Below are 20,175 nucleotides of genomic sequence, written 5' to 3' on the forward strand. Positions count from 1 at the left end.
ATATATATGTATTTAAAATGTAATTACACAAAACAATTTTAACTTTGATATCTCCTTTGATAAAAGATTCCAGGAGAATCCTTTATCTTCTTGAATTTTGGATTACTTGTAACCAGATAAAAGAACAAGTATTCTGGAAAAGCTGATTCACCTCAGATTTCCTCAAAGTAAATAGCTAATTTTAGAGAATGGTAATTTATGGGGTAGTGGAATGGGGGACTACTTTATCCACTGAAGGTATATTCCTTCTGACCAGATTATGGTCATCTCTTCCTTGCCTATGAAATATTTATATTACACACTAGCTACAGTATAATCCCTCTCAGGATTATATAATCACATCCAATCTTCATGGGCTTCACGTGTCCACAGCAAATGGTAGCTACCTCTGGGGACCTTGATTGAAATTCAGCCTGGAGACTAGATTCTCCAAAAGATATCTCTGTTTCATAATTGAAAATGTAGGCAAACTTCCTCCTTTTCTTATAATCCTTTTGTCCAGTCCCGCATTCCTGATGAAAATGAAATTTTGGTTTATTGCAAAGGACCAGAAATCATCTTATAATAAGGTTTCTATTCCTCGTTTTGCCAGTAAGAAGCTGGGTTGCCTTGACAAGTGTTTCTCAAACTTCAGTTTGCATGAAAATCACCTAGGGAATCTAGGTGATTCTAACCCAGTAGATTTGAGATTCTGCATTTCTAACAGCCTCCAGGTGATGCCCCTGCTGCTGATTCATGGACTATACTGAGAAGTAGCAAGACCTTAATCTACTGTTCTCTGCAAAATAAGGAAAAGTTCAAATAAATATAAGGGCCCTTTCTGTTAAGAACTTTTATTTCTCTATGTTTCTGATATCACCTTAACTACTATTGACCTTTGTTTTTCTTAATGGATTATAATTTGAGCCTTTCCACCAAACTAGTATCTTTGTGACCTAGCCCAATTTTGTTTTAATTTTTACATTTTATTTTTTTAATTAAGTTTATTGGGGGTAACATTGGTTACACGATCACATAATTTTCAGGTGTATATTATCATTTGACATTGGTATGTTCTACTGTGTGTGCAAAGTCCAGTTTCCTTCAGCTACTATATATTTGATCCCCTTTACCCACTTCACTCCCCCACCCCACTATATTTGACCCCCCCTTAGCCTGTCTACTCCTTTACCCACTTTACCCTTCCCCACCCCACTAGTAATCACTACTCTATAGTCCTCTGGTAACTACTAGTCTATAGTCCATGTCCATGAGTCTCTGTCCTGCTCATTTGTTGCTTTTAGGTTTATATCCCACATGTAAGTGATATCATGTGATTTTCAACTTTTTCTGTCTGGCCTATTTCACTTAGCATGGTTATCTAGAGGTCCATCTATGTTGTCACAAATGGCAGTATTTCATCTCTTCTTATGGCTGAGGAACATTCCATTGTATACATGTACTACAGCTTCTTTAGCTAGTCATCTATCATAGGACACTTTGGTTGCTTCCATGTCCTGGTCACTGAATAATGCTGCTATGAACATCGATGTGCAAATATCTTTTTGGATATGGGTTTTCAAGCTTTGGGGTAAATACCCAGTAGAAGGATTGCTAGATCATATGGTAGATCAATTGTTAGTGTTTTGAGGACCCTCCATACTGTTTTCCGTAGAGGCTGTACCAATTTGCAGTTTCACCAGTAGTGTATGAGAGTTCCTATTTCTCCATATCCTCTCCAACATTTGTTATTGCTTGTCCTGTTGATTATAGCCATTCTAACAGGTGTGAGATGGTATCTCATTGTGGTTTTGATTTGCATTTCCCTAATAGCTAGTGATGTCAAACATCTTTTCATATATTTGTTGGCCATTTCTATGTCTTCTGGGGAGAAAAAGTGTCTGTCCCGGCCCTCTGCCCATGTTTTGATTGGATTATTTGGTTTTTTGTTATTGAGTCGTATATTGTGGATATTAGGCCCTTATCGTAGGTGTTGCTTGCAAATATACTTTCCCATTCAGATGGTTGTCCTCTTTACCTTGTTGATGGTTTCTTTTGCTGAGCAGAAGGTTTTTAGTTTGATGTAGTCCCATTCATTTATTTTTGCTTTTACTTCTCTTTTCTTCAAGGTCAAATTCATAAAATCCTCTTTAAATCCATGGTCCTTGAGTTTTATTCCTGTATTCCTGTTTTCTTCTATGCATTTTATTGTTTCAGGTCTTACATTCAGGTCCTTAATCCATTTTGAGTTAAATTTGGTGTGTGGTGATAGAAAGCAGTTTATTTTCATTCTTTCGCAGGTGGCTTTCCAGTGTTCCCAGCAACATTTGTTGAAGAGGCTTTCCTTTCTCCATTATATGTTTTTGGCTTTTATGTCTAAAATTATTTGCCCATATGAATATGGGTTTACTTCCGGACTCTCGATTCTGTTCCACTGGTCTGTGTGTGTGTTTCCCTGCCAATACCATGCTGTTTTGATTACTGTCGCTTTGTAGTATAATTTGAAGTCAGGCAGAATGATGCCTCCAGCCTCATTCTTTTGTCTCAGGATGGCTTTGGCAATTTGGGGTTTTTGATGCTTCCATACAAATCTGATTTTTGTTCTATTTCTTTAAAAAATGCCAATGGGATTTTGATGAGGGTTGCATTAAATTTGTATAATGCTTTAGGTAATGTGGCCATTTTAATTATGTTGATTCTTCCAATCCAAGAAGATGGGATATCTTTCCATTTCTTTGTATCTTCTTCGATTTCTTTTAATAGGGTTTTGTAGTTTTCATTATATAGGTCCTTCACGTTTCGTTAAATTTATTTCTAGGTATTTTATTCTTTCTGTTGCAATTGCAAAAGGAAATTTTTTTTCAGCTTCTTTTCTGACACTTTGGTATTAGAGTATAGGAATGCTATGGATTTTTGAATGTTGATTTTGTATCCAGATACTTTACTGTATTTGCTTATTGTTTCTGGTAGTGCTCTTGTGGAGTCTTTAGGGTTTTCTATATAGAGAATCATGTCATCCTCAAATAGTGACAGTCTGACTTCTTTATTTTCTATTTGGATGCATTTTATATCTTTCTTTTGTCTGATTGCACTCGCTAGGACTTCCAATGTTATATTGAATAAGAGTGGCAATAGTGGTAAGTGAACAACCTTGCCTTGTTCCTGATTTTAGAAGGTTTTTAGTTTTTCACCATTAAGTATAATGTTGGCTGAGGGTTTGTCATAGATGGCCTTTATTATGTTAAGGTACTTTCCTTCTATACCAATTTTGTGAAGTGTTTTGATCATAAATGAATGCTGTATCTTGTTGAAGGCTTTTTCTGCATCTGTTGATCATATGATTCTTGTTTTTTAATTTGTTTATGTGGTGTACCACATTAATCGATTTGTGTATGTTGAACTATCCTTGTGGTTCTGGGATGAAGCCCACTTGATCTTGGTGTGTAATCTTTTTAATATGTTGCCATATTCAGTTCACTAGTATCTCATTTAGGATTTTTACATCTGTGTTCATGAGAGATACTGGTGTGTAGTTTTTTCTTTTTGTGTTATGCTTACCGGGTTTTGGTATCAGTAATATAGGCCTCATAAAATGAGTTGGGAAGTATTGCTTCCTTTTCAGGTTTTTGGAAGTTTGAGAATAGGTACTAAATCTTCTTTGAATGTTAGGTAGAGTTCACTGGTGAAGCCATCTGGTTCTGGAGTTTTACTTTTTGGTAGGTTTTTGATGATTGTTTCAATTTCGATACTGCTGATCAGTCTACTTTGATTTTCCAGTTCTTGATTCATTCTAGGAAGGTTGTAATTTTCTAAGTACTGGTCTATTTCTTCTCCGTTATTAAATTTAGTGTTATATACTTTTCTAATAGAATTCTTTGTATTTCTGTGATCTCAGTCATAATTTCCCCTTTCATCCATGATTTTGTGCCCTTTCTCTTTTTTCTTTAGTGAGTCTAACCAGGAGTTTGCTAATTTTATTGCCCTTTTTAAAGAATCAGCTCTTTGTTGCATTTATTTTTTCTCTTGTTCTTTTGTTTTCAATTTCAGTTATTTGTGCTCTAATTTCGATGATTTCTTTCCTTCTGCTGACTTCAGGCTTGATGTGTTCTTCCTTTTCTAGTTTTTTAAGATGAAGTGTTAGGTTATTTATTTGGGCTCATTCTTGGTTTTGGAGGTAGGCTGTAATGATATGACCACTTTTGCCATGTCTCAAAAGTTTTGATATGTTGTACTGTCATTATCATTCATTTCTATGTACCTCTTGATCTCTGTTTTTATTTCTTCTTTGACCTAGTTATTTTCAGTAGCATGTTGTTTAATCTCCATGTATTTATAGTTCTTCCTGCTTTCTTTTGGCAGTTGATCTCTACACTCAAAGCATTACAGTCAGAGAATATATTTGGTATGATTTCAGCTCTCTTATATTTGTCGAGGCTATCTCTGTGACCCAGTATGTGGTAGATTCTTGAGAATGTTCCATGTGCATTAGAGAAGAATGTATAAGCAGCTGTTTTGGGATGGAAGGCTCTATAAATGTCAATTATGTCCAGTTGAACTAAAGTATCATTTAAGGATGTTATATCCTTATTAATTTTCTGTTTGGATGATCTGTCCATATCTGACAGTGGGGTATTTAGGTCCTCTACTATGATGGTGTTTTGATCTGTTTCTCCCTTTAGTTCTGTTAGTAATTCCTTTGCATATTTCGGGGCTCCCTGATTGGGAGTAGAGATATTAATAAGTGTTATTTCTTCTTGGTGCATGATTCCCTTTATCATTATGAATTCTCCCTCAGTATCTTTCTTTACCTTTTTAATTTTGAAGTCTATTTCATCTGATATTAGTACTGCTACTCCTGCTTTTCTCTGAATGCCATTCGCTTGAAATACCATTTTCCACCCTTTCACTTTGAGTTTGTCTTTGGAACCGAGATGTATTTCTTGGAGGCAGCATATGATTGGATTTTGTTTTTTGATCCATTCTGCAACTCTGTGCCTTTTTATGGGAGAGTTCAGTCCATTTACTTGTAGGGTGATTATTGAAATATGAGGTCTTCTTATAGGCATTTTATCTTGCTTTCTGGTAGTTCAGTATTTCCATTGCTTCTTTGGCCATGTGTTTATTTATTTTGGTTGGGTTTAATGGGTTTTGCCTCTGGTTCTTCTTGTTTTACTTACATATTTCAGTTCTGAATCTTTGGTGTGGTTACCATTACAAATATATAAAGGATAGTTATATATATACATTTGCCTATTTTCTTCTGCGCGTGCCTCATCTCCATTCCTCTTTGCAAATTTGGATCTTTGAATCCTCCCCTTTTCAGTCATTGTTGTCTCAGTTTGTCTCTGTATGCTGAATGTTCATTACTATCTTGCTATAGTAATTCTCTTATTATTTAAGCTTATAATGCACTGTTCTTCATAAGGATTGCAGTCCTCTGCTTCTATTTGCCTGATAGTGACTTTACCCCTAATTATTATTTTTTTTGTCATTTTGTTTTAGGTGAGCTGACCCCTTTCAGTTTTTCCTGTAGTGCGGGCCTTGTAGTGGAGAATTCCCTTAATTTTTGTATGTCTGGAAAAGTCTTGATTTCTCCTTCATATCTAAAGGACAGCATAGCTGGATACATTATTCTAGGCTGGTAGTTCCTTTCACTTAATAGTTTGGATATTTGGTTCCATTCCTTTCTGGCTTGTAAGGTCAGTGCTGAGAAGTCTGAGGCTAATCTAATGGGTTTTCCTTTATATGTTACCTTTTTCTTCTCCCTGACTTTCTTGAGAATTCTCGTCGTTGATTTTTGATAACTTTAATACAGTGTGTCTTGGTGAAAGCCATTTTGTGTTGAGATAATTGGGTGTTCTGTTGATTTCTTGAAATCCAAGCTCCAGCTCATTCCTTAGATTTGGAAAATTCTCATCAACTATCTGTCTGAAAATGCTTTCTCATTAAGTTTTTTCAGAAGTACTATCCTGAAGTCTCTGTCATTTAAGTTGCACATTTCTATGTCCGTAACCTTATTTTCTGGAGATTTTTCTCTTTCTTTCTGAGATACCTTGTCACCTTGGTTGTTCATGGTGTTTAGTGGACTATTTCTACCTGTATCCCAATTTTTTATAGAGTAATATTCTGTAGCTAATGTGAGGATACATCACAATCTGTAAACACAGGTTTGTATCTCAAAACTTTCAAAAATAGTTACCCTTAGCATAGCGAGTATATGCTGTCATATTTTCTATTTTCATTTTTACAGGTAATTGGTTATGGCCAGTAGTTTAAAAAGCACTTATGTACGTAAGCATATATTGTACACTTAAAGATTACAATATAAGTTACCATTTTAGCCAAGATTTTAAAGTACAGAGAATTTAAATTTTGCTAGTGTAATGTAATAGAATAAGTAGTAGATTTGGACAGTTTTCAGAGGCCCATAGACTGTTTACTCTTAACCGCTGTTGCATTAGTTTTTAATGTTTTCTTATAGTCATGTTTACCAGTAGTGTGAAACAACATTGAAGAAGTCATGGTTCTTGCCACCAAAAAATTCAGCTTAAAAAAGAATTAGACATTTCACATATAATTATATGTGATCAGGTGGTGTTCTAAGTACTCTGGGGATAAAGCATACTTAATTTTGTCTAGGTTTGAGGCAAGCTTCATAGGAAGTACCATTTAGCTATTAATATGAACTCTCTTGTAGGTTGAAAATGATTCTTCAAGTCCAACATCAAGAAAAACCCCATTTAACAAAGGTAACACACTTGTATTCCATTTGTAGCTCAATTTTATTATAGGGTCATCTCTTTATTAACATGGTATTAATTGCTCTCAAGTGGGCATATCTACCATTTGGTTTCTTAGTTATTTTCAATTTCATTGAAATGACTTTCAGAAATATACTAATTTTTTTTATTAAACTTTTTGTTTCAGAATTAGAAAACTCTAATATTGGAAAACTTTTCACTGATGCTATGGACTCTTTAGATGAAGAAGAGAAAGATTATTATTTTTCAAACTCTGATTCATCATAGTAAAAATGAGAAATTTCCAGGATTTATATGAAGAAGACAGTGTATTTGTATCTTCATTTGGAGTACATATATTTATAATGTAGTTTCATGTGAAATTGTGGACTCCTTTTCAAACGTCTTATGTGTTTATTATTCAAAGTTTCTCATTGTTTTAGCTTACTAAAAATATAAGGAAATTTATTTTGCTTGTTATATAGATGTTTCTGAATAAGTCTCATAAGTGTCTGAGTCTGTTAGGAAAATCATGTTCCAAATGGGATTTTAAAACAGCTTTCAAGAAAATACTGCTATGCTTAAGGGAGGAGGTTGGGGAGAATAAGTTAGATTGTATTGGTAGCTACTGAATTCGTGAAAACTTTGAGGTAGCATTTTCCACCACTTGGTATACAAGCTGGAATTGATATGTTTAAATTACATGTTGTCGAAACTTTCATATGCTTTCTTTTCTAATCGTTTTTCTTAAAACTTGTGATGGGCATATATATGAAACTGATGTAAACTTTTATTGCTTTTTCAATATTTTATTAAGTGGAACAGATTTTGCTGCAGTCTTAAGCCTTATTTACATATGCAGACACAGCTTAAATTTGGTCTCAATATTAAAAAAAACTGGGTTAGACATACGTTCAAGATCTACCATTATCAGGAGTTAAGTTAATATGTCATAATAAACATTGTTTTCCTTTTAGATAGTAGCTCTTTTAGAAAACTTTTTAGCTTATTCTGCCATTGTTTTAAAACTTGACATAGGCTGTTCCCCTCTGTTTACAGTACATATTCTCCCTACCCTTTCTCTCTAGTTATGTTCAAATAAAGTTAGTTTGCTTTTATAATATTTGTGTGTGTGTGTTTTAATTGTAGGACCACAGAAACAAAACAGATAGGCATTTTATTACTGGTTCAGTTTGTTTCCTCAAAAAATCCCAGAACTTTTAGTTAAAAAATACATTTTCTTGTGTCCTAAGAATTTAGTCAATAATGATCGGTTATGTAACTATAGGATTTGTAGAAACACAAAATTTAAAAAAGAATAGTGCAGTTAGACTAAGATTATTCTCCTTTAAACTATCATGCTTGTTTATGCCACAAAGACTTGACAGGTGTATGATGGAAAACATGAGAGGGTTATTTTAGAGTGGCTTTAAAGAAAAGAGTTGAACTTAAGTTGCCAATATTTAGTATAATACCATGGTGCTTGACGTTAATAGTGGTTTAGAAATTATAAAGTAGTTAAATTCCTTAATGAGAAGCATAATTTTGAAATAGCACAGACTTGACACAAACTAAAAGTGTGACATTCCTCGCTGGTAGGATAGTCCCTGTATCTTACCAGTGTCCTTCCTAGTCTATTTTGTATCCCGCCTACCAAGTTTCTGGTTAGTCAGTCCCATTTCTTCCCATTAGGCCATAAGATAAGCTAGTAACATTTAAGGTAACATCCAAAGAAGACTTAAAAGTGGAAAAGACCTTAGGGCTCAAAGGAAAACAATAAGATGGACTGATAATAGGGTTTTGATAGTTAAATGCTACCAATGAGAGCTTTTGCAGCTTAAATATGGACAGCGCTCTCTATGCAGCAAGCAGAAATAAAATCCTCTAGTTATGTCCCTTATACCATGTTTATTTATGAAATATTTTGTCTGCTGGAAAGATACGGAATCTGAGCACACTGGTGTCTGAATGGGAGGTGCTGCAATGTGGTCATTGGTCCTAGTGGCTGTTGAAACTGCATGCTTCCGACATATAGCGGGGGGCAGAACACTACTACATGTCCCTGTCCACACGTACTGCTGAAAGCCCTTTTCTTCCTTCCATGGACAAAGCTTAAATCAAGCTCACTATGGGGAGAAATGCTCAGAATGTCCAGTCCATCATAAGCAGAGCAAGGGTGAATTTGAACCTTAGAGATAATATGTTCATAACTGCATATCAGCCAATAACTTACAGAACGTTTTTTTTCTCTCTGGCTTTGACAGTTACTGAAAAGCAGAAATATGAGATCAGTTGCTTTCAGAAAAATTGAGAATTTCTGCTACCCCAAAGGAGCTAAATTTACAATTAGAGTAACTTTTTAGTGAAAGAGGATAATATCCAGTTCCTGGGTTTTGGTTCTAGATTTCTGTAAGTCACTTTTATCATCTGATAAAGGAAAAAGAAAAGCAATTTGAATTAGATAAGCTCTGAAGTCTGTTCAAGTCCCCACAATGTAACAGAGGAAAAAAATTGAAGGCAACCAGAGAATAAAGGACTTTAAATGGGGAAAGTGGGGTTCCATAATTAAGGGCTGCTTTAGCACTAGACTAGAAAGAAGAGCCTCAGCTGATGCAGATAAAAAAACAAAACAAAACATGGAGCCATTGTAATAGCATCACAGACAGTAATGGGTCACAATGAAAGTCCACATTCAATAGCTAACTTATACTAAAAATTTTCCAAGTCAAGTCCAACAACAGAAGAAGTAATGTAGGTTGGAGTTTATACTAATAGGATTTGAGTACTTGATTGGGTTAACTTTGGTAAGATATACACATTTAATTATACTTTCTACTTTCCTAGTTACTGGGACACTTATCTCAATATAGCTACCGCCCACACCTTATCCAATATGTATATAGACTCTGGACATTTTAAATACTCGAGATATTACTGTTTATATATAGGAAAAATTGTTTATAACCATTAAGTTGGCAACAGTCAAATGCATCAACATATGTTAACAAATGGCAATGACGGTACTAAAATCTTGGGGAAAATTCCATAATACATCTCTAACTAGTTTTTACTTTCTTAATAGCACTTTCAATAAGCTTTCATTATTGAAGAAAAAAGTTTCATAGTTGGATCGAATGATTATTGAACATCAGATTTTTTAACATATATATATAAATAAAAATACAAAAGTAGATATGTTCTTATTTATATATTTTTAAATTGATGATCACGGCCCATAGCAATGATTATTGAAATGCATGAGAATTCTTTGATAACCACACCTTGAGCAGTCTGATCATACATCAGATTTCAGTCTACCTTTGTTAAGACCATTTTCTAACATTTGAATGTCAAATATATAGTGAATATATCTACAGATCTCCTCAGCCTTTTGATGAGTTATTTGTGCACGCATGGAGATTTCTTGAGGTGAACTGAAAAATAAATTAGACAAAACATTACACTAGAACTTTTGACTTATAAAATTGAATATTATCTTGCTTAAAGAACACTAAACATAAAAGCCTTTAAGAAAATCATTTATTCCTAAGTATTCTACATCCAGTTAATGTCTTTAGCTTAAGACAAAAGCTTATTTCCTATATTTAAAATTGTATGTAAAAACAATTTCAACATCTTACATAGGCCTTTAGTTTAACCTATTTTCTAAAATCTTCCTTTTCAAGCAGTATAATCATGAAAAAATAGCAAATGTTCAATGTGAACATTATTCTAGTTACAGAACAGTCCAGAAGTGTTAGAATGCAAGATTCAATGTAAGTGCTATCTGTCTAGTTTGCGATAGGGCTGTAAGCTTCTCAGAGGCAATGCCAATAAAAAACACTGTACCCCTCTATTTTAAAGAAATACATTAAAATTTCTAATAAAATGCTTCTAAAATCACTTAAAAATATTGAAATAGACATACCTGTTAGTCATCTTCTTCACAGATGAAAACTGGTTACACATATTTAGTGCAGTTATATAACTTACATTGGGAATACTTAGATAAAATTGAAGTGCCTCACATTTATTACTGTTCAGCACTGTTGGAACATGAATACCAACATTCTTTCTTTGTTCCACTAAAGACAGTTCCTTCAGCAAATCTGCAGTTTCTTCTTGGCAGGAACTGAAAAGAATTCGGATTCCAGCACCAATTAAGGTAGTCAGCAGGTTGTCATAGCACTTTGTTCTCCTAAACGTCCTGGATGTGTCTCCTAAATATTTCATATTTAGGAAAATGCAAACCTTAGTAACTTACATTAACTAGAATTATTAATATCATACTTTTATTATTAAAATCCCAAGATCTATACTATTAAGCAAACTAGTGCCACATTATGCTAATGAAAACCCTACAGCCAAAGATTTAGAGATTCTCAAATAGCTGAGATAAAATAGAACTGTCTTTATGAACGTCTTGAATTGGAATCAACATAGGAAGGTGAGTAGGCAGGGAGGAGCTTATATTCTTAGATAATTCATTCCTAAAAGCCAAGACTACATTACTTGTCTCTAATAAAATTCTTCATAATGCTAGCACCAATGAAGAGTTCATTAATTACTGGTTTAACTGATATAAAATTCTTATATATTTATTTCAAGAGTAACTTAATACCCTGCACACCCATTTTAATGTAACCTTTAACTCTTGGCTATTAATTTACTTCTCTACCTTTCCCTTTCATTTTCTTTCCATATTCTAACCCTATATCCTCTTTTGGGCATTTTTGAAATGCCAAAAAAAAAAAAAAAATTTTCCCAAAACTTTTGCCATATTACTTTCATCTTTATTCCAAATCTATTTCCTTTATAAAGGATATGTTGGTAGAGAGGAAATGATAGCCTTTTCGCACTAAGAAGATCAAAGATATCATGTAATATGAAGGCTTCACTTTGAAATTAAAAAAAAAAATGGATTGTTGAAAGATAAGAGTGACTTATCTAAGATTACATTGTTCACCAAGGGCTGGACAGTGATGAAAATGTACACTGTTCAATTACCAAACCAATGTTTTACATACATTACATTATTTCCTTTTACATAATGACTGTATAATTCTTGAATTTTTCCGTAGTGGCTTTCACCTACATGATTTCACTTACTCCTCAACATCACAAGATGAATAGGACAAGTATATTATTAACTCTTTAGAGGGAATGATTTATCAATGCAATGTCACATAGCATATGAGACAACAGAACTCAGTGCATCTTCTGATTCCATATCCCCTGATTTTTTCACTATTCTCAGGGGTTCCCCATATAATTAAAAATTACTCATAGAAATCTCCCACCTTAAGCTTCAATCTTGCATTCTCAAATGCATCCTAGGTATCCATTTCAGTGACCCATTGAGAACTTATCTTAATGTGTTCAACACTGAACACCCCTTGTCCCTCAAACCTACTGCTTCTCTTACAATTTCAATGAAAAGCACCACTACCTAACTGCCCAATAACCAAGAAATCGGTCAACTCAAGAGTAATTCTTGACTCCTCTCACCAATTCCACTTCCTAAACTTCCTGGATCCTACTTTTCCCCCTCCACTGCCTTACTTAAGGCCCTCATCTTTTCTGGAGCTTCTGAAAATGACATGATAAGGTTCACTTGTCTTCAGTTTATCACCTTTCAATTCTCATAAGCTGCAGTTAAACACGATAACTAATGAAAAACATGGCATTAATATGAAATGATATTCATCAATCAGGTATTACAAGAGCTTCCCACATCCTGACAATAGAAGAAAACTAAATAATAGTCAAGCTCCTTTACAGCCTTATAAACAAAAATATTTTAAAGTACAAACCTGTTTTTTCTCTGTCTTTTTCCACAATCACACATACTCTTTCAAACATGCTCTGCAGGTACTGGATCTGGTCAATGAACTTGTTCTTATTTATATTATTTAACATTTCAGATTGAGACCTTCTTTCTACCACCATGCGGTTACTCACAATGTAATCACAACCGTTAAGAGGAATGACCTCTACTTGAAAGCCATGAATTGCTCTTAGGGAAGAAATTATTTCTGAACCAGAAGTGATTTCACGACTATCTACAAGAATACAAGTTCTCTGGTTTTCCTGTGGATGTCTAAGAGAACCATGTATGTCAGCCAAACTTGGTCTTGGATTGGAAGAGGATGCTACTGAAGTGCTAGAATCCTCCGAAGTACTACCAACCTGAAAAATTGAAAAACATTGATCATGGTCAGGTTAGTGTATATTAGGGCCACAAACCTGAAGTTGATTTTCCTTACTGATGCTTTTTACTTTCTTTTTACTTTTTCCTTCAACATAACCAAAGGCACTACGTAGATGGAGGACCAGGCCACCACTTCACACCTAGTAGAATGGCTATGAAAAAAAAAAAAAAGGAAAATAAATGTTGACGAGACTTGTGAAATACTGGAATGTACATTGCTGGTGGAAATGTAAAATAGCGCAGCCACTGTAGGTAATGATTTGGTGATTCCCCAAAAAGTGAAACAATTACTATAGAACCCAGTAACTCCTAGGTATTACCCCAAAGAAGTGAAAACAAACTCATTAATACTAGACAATCTCAGCCACTGTCTGTTGAAATGTATCTTTTACCCTGTTCTATTATTAATGCCAATTACAAATATCTTAGACTACTGATGCATTCCCAGAGCTCTTAAGTGCTCCATTTGTTTTTTCGCTTTTTATTTTTCAGATTGGGTAATTTCTACTGACCTTGCTTTAAGCTTGTTGGTCCCTTCCATGGCTGTTAAGGAGTCTACCAATGAGCCCACTGAACACATTCTTCATCTCTCTTACCATGTTTTCCATTCTAGCATTTCCACTTTGTTGTTCTTTATGTTTTCCATTTCTCAGAAAATATTCCCTATCTGTTGATGCATGTTTTTTACTTTTCCTCTAGAGTCTTCAACATATTAATCGCAGTTATTTTAAATTCCCTAATTCTGATAGGTCCATCATCTGAGTCATATTTGAGTCTAGTTCTTGAGAATGTGTTTTTTTCTTTCTTTTATGTATCTTGTAACTTTTAGCTCAAAACCGAACATCTTGTGTAAGACAGTGGTAATTCAGGTAAATAGTATTTATGCCTAGAAACAGATATGCCTTTCTTTTGCTTGGCCTTTAGTATGTGGGGCTGAGTAAATTTAGTCAAAGTTGAGTTGGGTTTGGGTTTTCTTATTGCTATGATTACTTTAGGTACAGCCAGAGACTTTAAAGTTGGTAGTGTCACTTTGTATTTAGGGTGGGGGCTGGGTTGCCAGATGATTTTTCTAAATGTTCTCTCAGCTTTAGGTCTTCTCTGTGAGCCTGAGCATCATGGAGGGCCTCTTCCCAGACAATTGTTCCTTCCTCAGCAGAGATTGCTTTTATTTGTTACTTAGTGCTTGCTAGCCTGCTTGGAGGGAGCACTAGGAGCACCCCGTTGGTGGTGTGGAGAAAGGGGTTCTATTCTCCTGGTTCAGTCTGTCTTGGGTAGGACTTGTGTCCCTGAGCCTCAGAGGCAGAAGCTTCTCAGTGACCCTCCTTCCCAGTGGTTGGAGATCTCTAATGTTCTAGGCCCAATATGTTTTCCTGTGCCTTCTAGTGCATAGAGCATTTTTTTTTCTTATCCCCTTCCTCCATCTGCAAAGGGTCTTTGCCTAGGCCCTAATGGCTATAGTGTTTGCTACTCTTTTCCTAGTGGCTTAAAGCTTTTTGTTCCACAGGGGAAGTAGGGCCGGAGGAACCAGATGGGTTTGGTTTCTTTTCCACAGTAACTGCTGGTCGCTTCCACAAGGCCTGCACCAGGAAGGAGGCTTTCTCTGATTCTCAGTCTTTCTTGTAAACACCTGATGAGTCTGTGGAGATAAGCCTGTGAAAGGTTGCAAATTCCCTTCTGTCTGCAGCATCCAGGGGTTCTAAACTCCCATGCCTAGTCCACTGCCTTCTGTAATTCATTAAAGTTTTAGCTGAATTCTTCTTACCAGATTGTATAGTACCCAGTGACTGTCCCAAATCAGCAAGTCTCTCACTGGAAGCACTGGTCTTTCCTTAGATATCAGACTAATTGGTTGCCCTGCAACTTCAGCTCCATAAGAATCAAGTAAACTTATGATTTTGTAGATTACCTGGCTTTTTTGTTGTTGTTATTAAGGATGGGAACAATGCTCTTTCCAGCTTGCTATGTCATAAGCTAAAGATGGAAGTCCTAATAACTCAAAAATAATCTTTAAAATATATTCAATTTCAAAAAACAGAAAAGAATAAATGTAATGAAGGAAGAAATGGCCACTAAAAAAAAAATACTGGAAACATGTAGTTATCTTGGAGTAGAAAATGGCTTTCTAAACATGACACTGAAGTCAGAAACTATAAAGAAAAAAATTTGGACTGTATAAAACAGTGACCTCTTCCTATGGCAAAAACCACTAAAAACAAAACAAGAAGGTAAATGACAGACAAGGAATACTGTTTGTAATATACATGACAAAGTAAAGGTTTTCATTTTTAATAACTAAAGGTTTTTGACTGGATATTTAGTTTATTTTCTGCCTTCTGAAATTCTTTCCCTTCATAATTTCAAGGGAAGAAAGAATCATACTATATGGAATATTAGATGAAAATCTAAAACACATTTCTGTTAAAATCTGTATATATTTTTTCATAGTCCTCAAAGTATTACTAGCCTGTGTCAATTTTTTAGTTAGAACATGCTAAAGTAGAAATGTAGAAAGTGCATACTGGGTTTTAAAGTATTGTGCATATATTACCAACCTGGACTCTTAGGGTTACTATCTTTATACTACAGCTGAGGATACTAAGGCTCAGAGAAATTAAGTACTTTCTTGATCGTCAATCTATTATAAGACTTAATCTAGTCAGCTTTATCCTAATTAAACCTTTAAGAAATAACTTTGGGCAAAAAAAAAAAAAAAAAAAAAAAAAGCCTGGGGACAATTTAAAACTGGAAACATCAATTTGAGAGCTATTGTGTAGACATTGGAGCTTGGTGCCAAAGAGGATGGACTGGAAAATCCGGAATAAAAGAAATAGAAGTCTAGATCTAGATCTTACTCTCAAATGACAAGAAAGGAAATGAATCTATATTTACAGTTCCTATTACTATGACTTTAACCCCTATTTTAGTAAATGCTGTAACTATAAACTCTTAAAAACTGAAAATGGTTTTAGGGATTGTTTCAGCAATAGGGAGATAGAAAGAAGCTGGAAACTGGACTACTTAGCCATTCTAGAAGGAAAGAAATCTAAAGTAAGGAAATCAGGTGAACCACTCTTCTCTCCAAGAAAGAGATAAGAGTTACATACCTTAAGTCTTCAGGGGAAAGAAAAGTTAATCTGGGATGTAACTTCTGCTAATTTTGCCTTGCAAGAAGCCCACTTTCCAATAGTCTTTTCATAAAATTAGCAAGTTTCCTTAAAGAGTGTTATTAAGAAAACTATTAACACATTTAAAATTATAAAAACTAAGCATCTACATATAAATTATCTATGTAATTTAGTGTGGTGTTTTCTTGTTTGAAGAATTAATTTCATCACTAGCTAATTTTTCTTTGAACTGGTTATTTAACACAAAACACAAAAGAAAGCAAAACAAAACAAAATAAAAAAACACCTTTTGGTAAATGTATGAAGGTTTTTTTCCCTCTACTTTGATCCATACCTTTAACTGAACTGGAAAGTCTTTCTTTGACTCAACAGTAGTGAATGATGTTGAAGTACATTCAATTTTATTACTGCTCTGTGGTTTGAAGTCCCAGACATCAGAAACTTTATCTTGTAAATTAAGTGTTGTTTGCTGTCTCTCCTTTGGCAATCGATTAACAATTAAATTAGAATGGTCCTTGGACTGCAAGGAAGATCCAGAAGGCACTAAATTCAAACAATGGTCCTGTTGTTTGCTCTTTTTAACCATGCTTCGGTTACCCACCGTATTAGATTCTCTTTTATCATTTACATTGTTCTCTTCCTCACTTGAATCATCTGGTAAAATAATTCTGGATAATTTCTTTTTTGAATGTGCACAATTTTGTCTCATCTCCACTTGTCTTAGCTTTACTGCACGTCGGGTTTTATATTTTTTACTCCCATCTGCAAAGCAATCTTCATTTATTAAATTAAAATCAACACACACTTCTTGACTTGATTCGCTTTCACAAGATTCTTCCTCATCAACACAAAAACTGTCTTCTAGATAGGTTTCATCTTGCTCAGGAATCTAAAATAAAAATACAAATAAGACTATTATAAATTTCTTTCATAAAATCAGCACATATTTAACATATTCTTTTAAGTATGTAAGATCTTTACGAATATTTCATTTACTTTATTAATTCAGTCACTTGCTCAACTAACACATACTGAGTAATTCTTTATGGAGAAAAGGGGGTACTTTAGGGATTAAAAAAAAAATGACTTACCCTTTAGAAATTAACAATCTAGTGCAGGTCCCCAGAAAAATAAACAGTAATTTATAAACAATGTGATTTCCATAATAAACACAATGGAAGTACAGAGATATGAATGACTATATTACCAGAGTGAACACAGCAATTTATAAATTTAGACTAATATAAAAATGTTATCATCAATAACAAATCTGTAATTTTTAGAATATAACATTTTTATGAAAAAAGCAAGTTTTCAAGAGAAATATAACATAAGAATTAAAAATTTCATGAGTAGATGGTGAAGTTTTATTCACTTCCTTTAAACATTCTTCTAACTGAAAAATAATAGTATATTCTAATTAGCTCAAATTAAAGAAAGGATAATTTGATCAAATTAGTACTAAAAGGGCTTTCAAGAATTCATTTAGTCTACCTTCCTAACTCAGGAATGATCTCAATTAGCTCTGATAGTCCAATTTCAGAAAACACATGAAGGTTTCATTAACAGGAATATATTTCAATATCACCATTAAGAAATTCTCTGGAGTTCATACCTGTGAGAATATGTTCATGTTATGTTTCTTATGGATCATTTTGTGCCGACTGTTCATCAGTGGACTGCGCAAAGATTTCATGTAAATAGCTCTCATTTCAGAATCTGTGTAAAGATAATAAAATTTCAAATAGCAACATTATTTAAATGAAAACTAGCAAAGTATTTAACTTTGACTTATTCCTAATTCACATAATTCCAACCTCATGGAGTTGTAATATACAAAAGATAGTTAAAATATATTGAAACATGTCTAAAAACAATTATTCGAAAAAACAAAGTTAAGAATTTTGCCTTTGAAATTAGACCATCTAGTTGGGCGATCATAAACAATTTACTTAAGTTCTCTAACTCAGCTATCTCCTCCTAAAATAAGGATTAGGATAGTGCCTATTCATAAAAAATAAATGTATATAAAGACTTTTGGACTGTATCTCATTCATAAAAAGTATTTAATAAAATACCAGAAATCTAGGCAAAACAAAAAACAAAAAACCAACATGTTTATAAACATCAAAAGCCACAACCAATATTATATAGGTTTCATAATTTTCAGTCAAGCCAAAACTAGAAAACATGCAGGTTTTTATTTATGCCTAACTTTTTTTAAGGTTGTAATCAGAAAGCAACTTTATTTTTGTCTCTCATTTTCCCTTAATTTTGGGGTGATTAATTAACATGTGTTAAACTGAGAGATAACACTGTTAATTTAATGACTATAGTGCTTGGTACAAGATGTATAAGTTTTTCTTGAATAATATTTCCCTTATCTTCAATTCCATACCTAGCTTCCTATCAGATATCCTCTTGACCTAACTATCCAGTTATTACTCATGCTAAATCCCTATAAACTTAGTGAGACCTTACTTACAGTTTACTGATTAGAGGGACTCAGAATCAAGGAGCTTTCAGAGATTTTTTTTTTTTAGGTATAATGTACATACCGTAAAATTCATCCTCTTTAGGGTGTAGTTCTGAGTCTTAACAAATGCATAGTTATGGTAACCACTAATCTATTTGTTGTCCCTATAGCTTTACCTCTTTCAGAATGTCGTATAAATCAAAGTATACAGTATATAACTTGTTAAATCTCACTTTTGTCAGTAAGCACAATTCATGAGATTCATATGCCTATCATTTTTTAAAGTTATAGCATAGAATACTTAAGAAATGAGCATCAAGGGCATAATGCTGACACCTTGTCCTGCAAATCATATCAGTATCAATAACATAGCAATGAAAACTTCAGGACCTCTTCTTTCAGAGTCATGGACCTTGGGAAACTTTGCTGTCTTATCATATCAGAGACTGCAAGAACATCATAAATGGCAAGATCTATAAAAGACCAGAGCACTGAAGAGCCTACCAGATATTTCCTATTTCTATTACAGCCAATCTGAATCATCTTCTCTTAACAGATTATGTATAAGATGTACTCAAGCATTGTCTGGAGAGACTTTACCAAAAGTCGATCTCCTTTACTTGGAAAATTTAATAAATTTGGCTTTTTGTCTTAGCTGGTTTTAAAAATGCACATTGTTAAACTCTTCATCTCATTCTAGAGTGTGATCACATGAATGTCATTTTCTCAATAAGGTTTAGCCCTAAATACCTTATATAATATTGCAACTTATCCATGATTAATACCTGTAACCTCTTCCACAACAAATCCTCATCATTTTCATTTTTTAATAAATTTTTTATCTTTTACTACATAATTTAGTTATTATATCTATTGTTTGTCTCCTTCCATTTAAATGTAAGCTTTCTAAGAATAGGGATTTTTCTGTCTATTTTTTTCACTGATTAGCTTTCTCAAGAACCTTACATAATACCAGGCATGTAGTAGGCACTATAAACTTGTTAAATGAACATTTAACACCGAGTCAGCCAGGTTGTTCTGGAGAGACAATCAAATTAGCAGAAACCTATAAACAAACATGTCTAAAATAAAGCAAATACTATAGAATTTGAATGAAAATGACCAAAAATTTCATACGAACCAAATGTAATTCCCTTTAGAGTCAAGGCTCTTTGAAAAGTTGCTAAAATATTTAAATACAGCCACATTAGAAGCATTGAAAATTAAAAGAAAAAAGGCGTCATTATATCATTTACCATCTATGGCCTGTGAAAGTTGAGTCTCATCATTTAAGAAGTCAAGTAATGAGGAATCTTTTTCATTTTCTGATTCATCATTTTCATCTGATGAAACACATTCCGCATCTTCTTGGGTAAGCTCTGCTTCATTATCTAAAAATTTCCTAGCTACAAGCTAAGATAAATTAAAAAACAAGATACTGTTAAGAAAATCATTTACTTCTAGTTTTGGAAAATAGATTTCTTGCCAATACGTTTAAGACCATAAAATAAAAATAGAAAACTGCCAGAAGAATTTATAAAGTAGCACATCTAAATTTCTTATAATTCTTATAAGTAAAATAAAGTACAAGTCAGCATGTCAGCTTAAAGAATGTTTTTCTTTCTTTCTTTCTTTTTTTTTGAT

The 20,175-nt window shown here is 33.7% G+C and overlaps 2 protein-coding genes across 8 annotated transcripts in view; one reads left to right on the top strand and one right to left on the bottom strand.

The window, feature by feature from the left end:
- Nucleotides 1-7,840, top strand: part of MIS18BP1 (MIS18 binding protein 1) — a 45,312-nt gene extending 37,472 nt beyond the window's left edge. For all 6 annotated transcript variants that reach the window (XM_036238380.1, XM_036238377.1, XM_036238378.1 and 3 more), the window contains 2 exons: nucleotides 6,677-6,728; nucleotides 6,907-7,840. In XM_036238380.1, coding sequence (XP_036094273.1) covers nucleotides 6,677-6,728; nucleotides 6,907-7,007 — 153 coding nt within the window. In that variant the 3' untranslated portion in view covers nucleotides 7,008-7,840. The remainder of the gene's footprint in view (nucleotides 1-6,676; nucleotides 6,729-6,906) is intronic.
- A 1,799-nt stretch (nucleotides 7,841-9,639) lies between these two features.
- FANCM (FA complementation group M) overlaps nucleotides 9,640-20,175 on the bottom strand; it is a 44,530-nt gene continuing 33,994 nt past the window's right edge. For both annotated transcript variants that reach the window (XM_036238375.1, XM_036238374.1), the window contains exons 18-23: nucleotides 19,788-19,944; nucleotides 17,671-17,774; nucleotides 16,390-16,944; nucleotides 12,533-12,908; nucleotides 10,648-10,939; nucleotides 9,640-10,153 (exon numbers count right to left, since the gene is read on the bottom strand). In XM_036238375.1, coding sequence (XP_036094268.1) covers nucleotides 10,015-10,153; nucleotides 10,648-10,939; nucleotides 12,533-12,908; nucleotides 16,390-16,944; nucleotides 17,671-17,774; nucleotides 19,788-19,944 — 1,623 coding nt within the window. In that variant the 3' untranslated portion in view covers nucleotides 9,640-10,014. The remainder of the gene's footprint in view (nucleotides 10,154-10,647; nucleotides 10,940-12,532; nucleotides 12,909-16,389; nucleotides 16,945-17,670; nucleotides 17,775-19,787; nucleotides 19,945-20,175) is intronic.

Source organism: Rousettus aegyptiacus, unplaced genomic scaffold, assembly GCF_014176215.1.
Source record: "Rousettus aegyptiacus isolate mRouAeg1 unplaced genomic scaffold, mRouAeg1.p scaffold_m13_p_3, whole genome shotgun sequence".
Taxonomy (NCBI): Eukaryota; Metazoa; Chordata; class Mammalia; order Chiroptera; family Pteropodidae; genus Rousettus; species Rousettus aegyptiacus.